At 43.6% G+C, this 10,485-nt stretch overlaps 1 protein-coding gene across 1 annotated transcript in view; it reads right to left on the bottom strand.

Annotated features, from left to right (window-relative positions):
- The window catches only part of PTPRH (protein tyrosine phosphatase receptor type H), a 28,794-nt gene extending 18,758 nt beyond the window's left edge, over positions 1–10,036 (bottom strand). The window contains exons 1-4 of the mRNA XM_029283019.1: positions 9,940–10,036; positions 6,438–6,689; positions 2,943–3,212; positions 1,624–1,899 (exon numbers count right to left, since the gene is read on the bottom strand). Of these exons, the coding sequence (XP_029138852.1) occupies positions 1,624–1,899; positions 2,943–3,212; positions 6,438–6,689; positions 9,940–10,036 (895 nt within the window). The remainder of the gene's footprint in view (positions 1–1,623; positions 1,900–2,942; positions 3,213–6,437; positions 6,690–9,939) is intronic.
- Positions 10,037–10,485: the final 449 nt, after the last annotated feature.

Here is a 10,485-nt window from a genome sequence, read left to right as displayed (position 1 = left end):
CTCCTGGGTGCCCACTTTCCTTAAACACCTCCGTCCCTTCTCCTTCTCTATGCAAACACCTAGCTTTCTGGGGAAAGCTCTAATGTTGGGAAAGGTGGAAGGAAAGAGGACAGGATGATGAACAACAAGGTGGATGGACTCTATTATAGTGGTGAGGGGGTGCACCATTGGAAGACCTGAAAGACTAGGTGAGGGATAGACATCATGGGCAAAATCTATCTAGGTGGTCACTAGGAGTCAAAAACCTGACGGTACAAAATCAATCAATCATTTGTTGGGCTAGGTAGCCCTCCCATTTGTTTCCTTTCTACCTAATGTTGCTTCCTATTCTACATACAGCCTTCTGTAGGTTGGCAGCTCTCAAGTGTACATTAAGCTTAATGGTCAGTTCAGGTAAAGGGTGGAACAATTGTCCTCTTCCAGTTATAATCTGAGAACAACCAGAAAAAAGTCTTCTACATTGATGCAGAATGGCAGGATATGCCCAGCCATAACTGTGAACTTCCCCTATTCAGGCAGGGGTTACCATTGCTTAGCGGTCAAGCTTTTTTGCACGTCAAACATGCCTGCTTCAAAGTCCCAAGCATCTAGTTCTCTCTCAAATTTTGCTCTCTTCTGCACTTCACTAGTGGGGGGAGAGAAATCGGAGTGAAGAATTCAGGGCTGGCTTTAGTATCAGGCAAAATGAAGGAAGATCTCAGGAGGTAGCTGCAGAGAAACTCCAGTGACAGAGGAGAGAATTGTATCACAGATCTTGCCCACCCACTGATGTCTGAGACTGCATATTGGATGCACCAAAAAGTTTTTTGTTTTAATTTGGTAGACTTTGGCAGGCCGAAGTTCTTGAATCACCACTGATTCGCTGCAATTCGACTCGTTTTTCCAGGCTTGATCTGACACGAGGACCACAATTTTACTAACAGCGCTGGCTGGACATGTCCGCCGACTGTGCTAAATTAAAATTCAATCACCAGCCTAGTTGCTTATGCTCCAGGAACTGGTCTTATCATTTTAGCTCAAGGTTTGAGGGGAGACATTGTGGGCCAGCTCTGGAGCCAGATTGTCATAGGCAAAATCTATCTATGTACAGGTACTCCTTGACCTATGAGCACAGCTGAGCCCCAGAATTTTGTTGCTAGATGAGACGGCTGTTAAGTGACTTTTGCCCCATTTTACCACCCGTTTAACAACTGCAGTGAATCATTGCAGTTGTTAAGTTAGTAACAGGGCTGTTAAGTGAATCTGGCTTCCCCATTGACTTTGCCTGTCAGAAAGTCACAAAAGGAGATCACGTGAACCCAGGACGCTGCAACCGTCATAAATATGAACCAGTTGCCAAGCATCTGAATTTTGATCACATGACCACGGGGACGCTGCAACAGTCGTAAGTGTGAAAAATGATCATAAGTCACTTTTTTCAGTGACGTAACTTCGAACGGTCATTAAATGAACTGTTGTAAGTTGAGGGCTATCTGTAGTAGGAGTAAAAAAATAACTTGATGGCACATAGTCAACTGATCATGCGTAGCCTAATTATTTCCATAAACCTAGTATTCTTTATAAAGGTTAGTTGCTCCCCCCTTCTCTAGCTCCTCTTTTCTCTGTAAAATGAGGATTAAGTACTTGTGGCCTCGTGCTGCTGTAGGCCAACGCTGTCTCTGGACAGGGAACCATTTCCAGCTGTGCTGAAGAGAGTGAAGGTGTAATTGGTGCTGGGAGTGAGACCATGCAGGACAGCTTGGTTCAAAGGCTTGGGGTATGTTTCGTTTCCTCTGGATCCATCTGAAGGGCTCCACTGGAGTCGGATGGCACTGAATGGCGAGTTTGGGTTCACCCAGGCAAAATGAGCCGTGGTTTGATTGATCATCTGGATGCGGAAATGGGTCGGGGACAGTGGGGCTGAAAGAGAGAGGTAGAGTGTTAGAACAGCAACCCCAGAAAACAACAACCCTGGTTGTGTTTGAGAGGCAGTTTGGTCTAGTGTAAGGATAGGCAACCTTGGCTCTTTTATGACTCGTGGACTTCCAGAATTCCTGAGTCAGCTATGCTGAGTCATAAAAGTCCACGAGTCATAAAAGAGCCAAGGTTGCCTACCCCTTGTCTAGTGGTTAAAGCACCAGGCTAAAACCCAGGAGACTGTGAGTTCCAATCCCTCTTTAGGCATCAAAGCCAGCTGGATGATTTTGGGCCAATCACCAGGAGACTGTGAGTTCTAGTCCCGCCTTAGGCATGAAGGCTGACTGGGTAACTTTGGGCCTAGCACCAACTGTGAATTCCAGTCCCGCCTTAGTCATGAAGGCTGGCTGGGTGACTTTTGGCCTATCACCAGGAGACTGTGAGTTCTAGTCCCGCCTTAGGCATGAAAGCTGGCTGGGTGACTTTGGGTCAATCACTTTCTCTCAGCACATTGCACCTGACAGGTTGATGTGGGGAAAAAGGAGGAGGAAAGGGTATAAGTTAAGTTTGCTATCTTGAATTATATATAAAAATAATAAAGGCAGGATTAAAAAGGAACAAAATAAAATATAAAAGGGAGAGCTCTCTTTTAAAGGCATTTTTGGTTTCCTGCTTTCTTTATGCATGAGGAGACAGCTCCCATCATTCCCAACCACTGGTTCCACATGCTGGGGATGATGACAGTTGCATCTGACATAACTTGCAGCCACCCAACAGGTGGGAAAAGGCCTGTTGATATGAAGGACTTGGAAATGAGAAGCAAATCTAAACTGAAGGCTGGGAAGCCTCTAGGATTCCTTCATTTATACACAAAAGCACATTTTGTGTAGTGCTTGAGCATCCACAACCACCCTGTGAGAAGGGCCAGATAGAGCAAGGTCTCTCAGAAAGATTCACCGCTGAGCAAGGATTGGAAATCTAGCTCCCTTCAGTGCTAGGATGACAATCAAACAAGGTTCCTGAACCCTTTTCAGAGTTGCACTCACATGTTAGAGTCCGCAGCTTTGTGGCTTCGCTCAAAATCTCATTGAATTCTGAGATCACCTCCACCAGGTACACAAGTCCTGGCTTCAAACTGCAAATGGTGTAATTGAAACCCAGAACGGAGTAGTTGCCCACTTGTGTCCCGTCTTCTCTCCACCAACTGATTCTGTACAAATAATCCGTTGCATTCGGGTCTTTGGGGGGGTTCCAGGCAATGGAAAGGTAATAAGGACTGTAACTTTCCACAGTGATCTTCTCAGGGCTGTTGGGAGCTGAGGGAAGAGCAGATTTCGTTAGCCTGGTGTCCCAATACCAGGAAGTCAAATATCCTTACAACTCCTAAAAGATTTGGGCTCATTCAAGTCTCTGTTGGAGTTGGTCAAAAGGATTCTGGGAGTTGAAGTCCACACATCTTAAAGTTGCCAAGGTTGAGAAATTCTGCTCTGGCCTGTTCTGTAAACATGGGGGAAAATTGGAACATTTTTCTCTGCAATGAGCAGGGTTGCCACCAATATATCTCATGCTATGGCAACCATTGGGGCCCCAGTATCTGGGAAGGACCCCTCAAAGCCCTCCCTTGATATTTTGTTTGTGGCCTAAAGCTTTGAGCGCCAACCAGCAGCCATTTTGACTTTATCCTGTGTTGTTACCCCAGTGACAAATCAAATTGGTAGCTCAATCCATTACAGGTAGTCCTCACTTAACAAACACACAAATGGGACTGGCAACTCCATCTTTAAGCAAATCAGTCACTAAGAGGGAAATCATGTGATTGCAAAGGGCTTACAGGCTCACTTTGTTCATGGCTGCTAAGCAAATCACTTGCGGTCATTAAGTGAGACGTTGAATGACTGTGATGGACTTATGATCTCACTTCTGCTGTCATGTGACCACGACTTGCAAGTTTACTATCTGCTTCTCACTGACTCTGCTTATTGGAAGTGTGCAAATGGCAACCATATGATCACAGGATGCTGTGGTCATAGCTTCTGGTTTTGCGTCACAGCAAAATGGATGCAGGAAGGCAAAGCTCTGCCTTCCGCACCCGATTTCACCCTGCTGGGGGCCCTAAAAAGGGCCTAAAGTAGCCACAAAGAGGTGATGAACAAGGAGGGGTGCCTCGCCGATCACGGAGAAACTGCGGTCTTTTTGTTCGATCTGAGAAAAGCCCTCCAAACTGGCAGGGGAAAGACTGGCTACATTCCTGTGGTCGGCCATTAGCTGCTGACAACAGAAGAAGAAAAGCACCAATTAATATATCATAAAGAGCATGTTTGTAACTGGGTGAGAATATTGATCCTTTCTTTACTATTTTACAATTTAATTTCCTGGGAAAGGCTCCCAAGGTTAAAAACCTCCGAATATGAACAGAAGCGGCGTTTTAATTTCTATGGGGTACAGAAATACACAATATTGAAGTAGAAGTAACATAAAGCTACAGTTTTGATAAATTTGAGAACTGATAATTGTTAAGATTTTCTCTTTGGAAAAAAAACATTGAGATGAAATATAAGAAATCAATCCTTTGTCTTAAGAGTGGAAAATGGATTTTAAATGACATCTAGTGGAGGATTTGAGTACAGCACTATAACTAACTTCCTGGCTGCTTGGTGACTCCTAGCTTACGGGAGAACAATTGGCAATAAAGGAAAATATTTTAGCATACTTATCATCCTGACCTTTTTGGACTATAAACACCTACTGAGTTTGGATTTTTAATCTCAAGAGCTAGTGGGAGAGAAAGAAAAATTTGACCTTTGAGTACATCTGGATGGGAGAGACTTTTGAGCTGTTTTCAGGAAGGTTGAATATTCTGAACACTTTGAACTTTGTGAATTGCAACCATGCCTGACTGATAATTTTTGGATGCCTGAGACAAAGGATCAGTATAAAATATTGCTTTTGAGACTGGACTTGTATTCTGGAACCTATTGGATTATAAAGGCTACATATAAAGACCAGAAACTTTGTTCTACTTTTATTGAGACTGGTCATATTAGAGCAGGAGTAGGCAACCTTGGCTCTTTTATGACACATGGACTTCAACTCCAAGAATTTCTGAGCCAGCCATCTCCAGGAATGATGCCTCAAGAAAAAACAAACACCTTTCAGAAGGAAATATACTCTATGCTACAACTAATTCACCAAACAATTGTTGCATACAAAGAGAACATACAAATAAATCATAATGAGACTAAAAATAATCTAGGTAATATAAATGAGCAAATCTCCAAATTAAATCTACAACTAGAAAGTTCCAAGACAATGACCACAAAGTATGAAACAAATAAACCAGAAATCAGAAGATGCAGAGGAAATGGATCTAGAGACAGAAGAGACAAAAGAAGGGAAATTTAAATTACCATATACAAATAAAATATTGCAAGATTTACCCATAACAATAAAAATGCAAGAGACTTTTTAACCCCTTAAGTCTGCAAAATACACCTGATGACAAGGGAGAAGTTTTTAAAAAAGGGAACATAGAGCTGTCAGGGGAAATGTTACAACTTGGGAGACAAAAAATGAAAAGAGATATTGAGGGAGAAGGAAAGTGGGAGTTGCTTAAGGAATATAAATGGGTGGAATTCTCCCCCCCCCAAATATACCCTACCTAAATTGTCTTCCTCATGCCAAGCAACTTTCACAAAAGTAGAAAGAAAATTCCTGGGCGATTCAATTGCCTTGGCTTGGAAAGCTACTTGGCAAAGAAAGAAAGTGAGAGCTAGATTTAAAAAATAGAAGATTTGACCTATTAGAGGGGGCATTATATGTTTAAATACTTGTTTGAATATAATTAAAAGAATGGATGACCCTTAAATATAATTAGACTTTTATAATGAAAGATATGATTTAGAATTAAAATAGCATTTTTTTCTTTTTTTTATATAGGAAATATGAAAATAAGAGGAGGATGGGTATGAATAAATTTTTTATCAATATAAATGTAATTAATATTGAGAAAGTCATAACTGACAAAGATACTTCAAATATTGATGGGAAATCAAACTTTAACAAGAGCACAAAAAACAGGAGATTGATTTAGGAATTGATATTATTGTTATTTCTATAACATTAGTAAAATATGATGAAGATGTTTATATACATCAACAGTACCAAGAATTGTAATTGTGTAATGAGGGGAAAATGGAAACAATATGGGGAAGAAAGGAGGATCAGGGAAAAAATACTGGATTGTGCAATACTGAATAGATTTATATTAAAGAAGTTAATGTTAAATATTTGAACCCAGACAACATGTTGTTTACTAAGCTCTAAAGATTGTAATTCTTAAAAATTAATAAAATATTAAAAAAAAGAACTGGTCATAAAGTTACTTTCCTGGTGCTGTCACAATTTCAAATGGTCATTAAACACAGCAGTCATTAAGCAAGGACTGCCTCTAATGGCCCACAAGACACATTGACTTATTTTATGGATCCTTAGCCATCATTTTAATCACATTCCCCTCTCCCCAGTCACTAAATCCATGCTACCTGTGATGACACTTATGGTCATTGTGTCACCATAAACGTTGCTCTTCGTGACGGCCCTGACTTCAATTGTGTACATTGTTCCTCCTTTCAATCCTTTTGCAAGAAATGGGCTTTCATTGGCAATGGTGCAGTCAATCAAGCAGACACAATAGGTGTAGGTGTAGCTTTGAGGGTCTCTGGGTGGCTTCCATCCAATCAGCAGGGAATCTACTGTGCGATTTTCTATTGTAAGGTTCTGAACTGACGAAGGCCCTGAAATAAACAGAAGACATTTTTCACAGCTTTCTATATTGAGCAGCTCAGCTCAATGGGACAACCCATCACAGTCAACTTGCCATGGCCAATTCACCGTGGGAAAACTCGCCGTGGGACAATTTAACACAGGGGGTCTTCAAATTTGGCCCTTTTATGACTTGTGGACTTCAACTCCCAGAATTCCTCAGCCAGGCATGCTGGCTGAGGAATTCTGGGACTTGAAGTCCACAAGTCATAAAAGGGCCAAGTTTGAAGACCCCTGATTTAACAATTCAATTATTTAAAATAAATTAGTTTTTTTTTAATTTTTTGTCATTCACATTTCATTCTGTCCCTCCTTTTTCAACCTTTCTTTCAATCTTTTTCCACCATTTCTTTGATATTAGTGTAACTCTTGTCCTGCAATGAATTAGCCGTGGTGAGTTGTCCCACAACGAGTTGGCTGTGGTGATTTGGCTATGGCAAATTGTCATAGACCCCAACCAATCCTTGTTGATTCGGCATCACTGCTGAGAACTGCAACCAAATGGTACAACATGGAATGTCCTGATGTCCAGGATGTAGAAATTGAAATAATAAATAAAGAAGCAAGCGAGCTGTTCTACTTCCCTCCCCTCTCATTTGTTCCACTTTTATCTTTTCCCAGAATAATCAGCTAAGCATTCCTTGGCACAAAGCTTAAGGTTTATTAGGCTATTAGCTACCCCTAATTAGATTTATTGTTTAAAACTAGACATTTCAAATTGTTTGAATTGGGTTTCTTTTTGCAAACTTTGGACTACCCTTAAGTCTCCTCATTCATTGCTCTTGAGCATGATGGTGCCATTTTGCCAACTTAAAGATGGATATTCAGAAAACCAAGCTGGGTACTGTATTAGAAAACAGTATTGGTTCTCAGTTTGGAACTTTGATCAGAAATTTAATAAGGTTCATTATGTGAATGATTGATTCATCAGTGTGTAAGTTGCACACAACTTTGTATATCACTGTCTTTATCCTTTCAGCATGTTTGAACTCCTATGCTAGTAATTTCACTGATGCCTTTTGTCTTCCTATTGGCCAATGGGGAGATGTCAAAAATGGCAACCAACCAATCCCTCTTTCCCTGTCTTCATTCTCACCTCTTTGCCTGTGGCTTTTAAAACAAAGCATAATTGTGGCCATTGCAAGGGAAGAATAGCAAAACTGATAAATGGACTTCACTAATGTCAAGATGTCATGACACGCCATGGATAGAGGGGGAAAAGAAATCCCTAAAGCTGAGGTGAGACAAACAGGGAATTCCTGCCATTGACAAACTGTCCACTGCACAACTCCAGATGTTTCCTCTAGAGCAGGGGTCCCCAAACCCCAGGCTGTGGCCCACTACAGACCGTGCCCTATTTGAAACTGGGCTGCACAAGAGGTGGGCCAATGTGCGCATGCAGCTCCACTTGTGCAAGTGGCACCCCAAGGCTTCTCTTCTCTCTTGCATAAGTGGAGCTGGCCACCCATGTGCGCCGGCCTGCCAGTCTCATGGCCTGGTTCACCTCTCACTCCCCCCAGCCGGGCTGCCAAGCTGCTTGCTCCCAATGCTCCAAAAGCGGTGAGAAGAGAGGCTGAGTGGAATGAGAGTGCCGTGCTCAGTTTTGCTGGCTCACAGAGGCTGACTGTGCAGGACACCGATCTGCTTTTGGAGTGTCAGGCAGCCTTGGTGAGTCTGAAGGAGCACGAGACCGTGCCCCCAAAGGCATCTCTTCTCCATGCCAAAAGCTTTTGCAAAAGGACGAAAGGCTTTGGGGGAACAATCTCAGGCTGCTTCAGGCCTTCTGTTCTTCCTTTGCAAAAGATTTTGGCGCAGAGAAGCCTGAAGGAATGCGCAACGGTACCCCCAAAGGCTTCTCTTCTCTCTTGTGTGAGTGAGGCTGTGCATGTATGCGCGCATGTGCCAGCCCACTGCTTGCGTGACCTGGTTCCCCTCTCTCCCCCTCAGACAGGCTGTCAAATCATGAAGGTTGGGGACCGCTGCTCTAAAGCATGTAGGAGAAAGACTAGCAGAACCTGAGGGTGGAGTTAAAAGAAGGATCAACTTAGAATCCCTATGTAGCCACAAGTGAACTAAATCCAATCTGCCTTGAATTCCATTGACCCTTATCCAACTTCAAGTAGGTACTGTTAGCTGAGAATATTCCTGTGCAATAGACATAAGTAGCAATAAATCAGTTTAATTGGACCTTCACGTGTAGACCTGATCTTTTGAGCTGGGCAGAGGAGGAGCTGAGACTCAGGCTCCCAGGATTTATGCAAGTTCAACAGCTTTATGGCTCAGCCCAGATCTCAGACTGATCCAGCCCTTGAGAATAGAAAGAACCTCAGTTCTGCTGCATCAGAACTGAGACATCACCAGAAGCCCTAGTGGTGCAGTGGTTAGAATGCAGTTTTGCAGGCAAACTCTACCCACAGCTGGAGTTCGATCCTGATGGAGCTCAGGATTGACTCAGCCTTCCATCCTTCTGAGGTTGGTAAAACCAGAACACAGTTTGTTGGGGCAGAATGCTGATTCTGTAAACCACCTAGAGAGTGTTGTAAAGCACTATGGGGCGGTATACTATATTAGTCTAAGTCAGTGATGGCGAACCTTTTAGAGACCGAGTGCCCAAACCGCAACCCAAAACCCACTTATTTATCGCAAAGTGCCAGGGCCTCATCAGCATTGTAGTGCCCTCAGTGGGGTGGGCATGGGCATGGCCCACTGGGTGGGCGTGGCTGCAGTGGTCACGGCAGACTGAGTGGTTATGGCTGGGGTGGGCATGGCCACCTTGATGTTGCTCATGGGGAGGACGTCTGTGGGGGCTGGGCAGGATTGGGGGAGATCCAGGAGGCTCATCCTGCGGGGTGAGGCAGGGGATAGGGTGGGGGTGCCATTGATGTGGGGCAAGGCGAGGCAGGGGGGGCTGCTGCCTGACACCATCAGCCCCTGCACACAGAGGCCAGTGAGCGCATGGGGGCATGCTCTACCACCTCTGCTCAAGCTTGCTAGCCAACTGCTTCGCCTCCTTTGTGCTGGGTGGGGCTGCCGCTCGGCTGCCAGCAGTGGCCTAATGGACCTGTGCAAGCTGGCAGTGGTGGCAGGTGTGCCCACAGAGAGGGCTCTGAGTGCCGCCTCTGGCACGTGTGCCATAGGTTCACCATCACTGGTCTAAGTGGTATTGCTATTGCTATGTTGTCGTTTCTGCTGCTGCGAGCAAGTAGCAATTGTGAGACTCACTAGTAGTCACGTTGATGGATGCTTCTTCACTACAACTTCCATTGAGGATTCTATACAACATCACATTATATTCCTGCCCGGGAGACAACTTTGCCATGACTGGGCATGCATTTGTCCAGCTGCTTTTAGAGGTCATTACAGAGGGGTCTCTGGAGGCTTCATGACAGCAGTTGATTACATCTTGCCAGTTAAGAGTTACAGAACAGTTGAGTTCCTCCAGTGAAATCAGGCCCTCCGTGGGATTCAGCTCTGTGCACAAAATGAAACAAATGAATCAGAAATAAAGAGAGGATGTCGTTCTCATTTCCCAGGTAAACATCTTCAAATTCACCAGCTCTTTCCCCTTAGATTGAAGCTATGGGTTCATCAAGCTGGTGTTCCAGGGAATCAGTGTATCTCACAACATTTTCCTTTGCCCCACCAGGCTTTTATTTATTTATTTATTTATTATTTATTAATCGCATTTATACCCCGCCCTTCTCCTAGTGGACTCAGGGCGGCTTACAGCCAGTTTAAAACAGAATAACAGTACAATATACAAATTTA

This window comes from Protobothrops mucrosquamatus, unplaced genomic scaffold, assembly GCF_001527695.2.
Source record: "Protobothrops mucrosquamatus isolate PMUCROS unplaced genomic scaffold, P.Mucros_1.0 scaffold8, whole genome shotgun sequence".
Taxonomy (NCBI): domain Eukaryota; kingdom Metazoa; phylum Chordata; class Lepidosauria; order Squamata; family Viperidae; genus Protobothrops; species Protobothrops mucrosquamatus.
The sequence above is the reverse complement of the archived record's forward strand: the minus strand, read 5'-3'. Positions and strand labels throughout refer to the sequence as shown.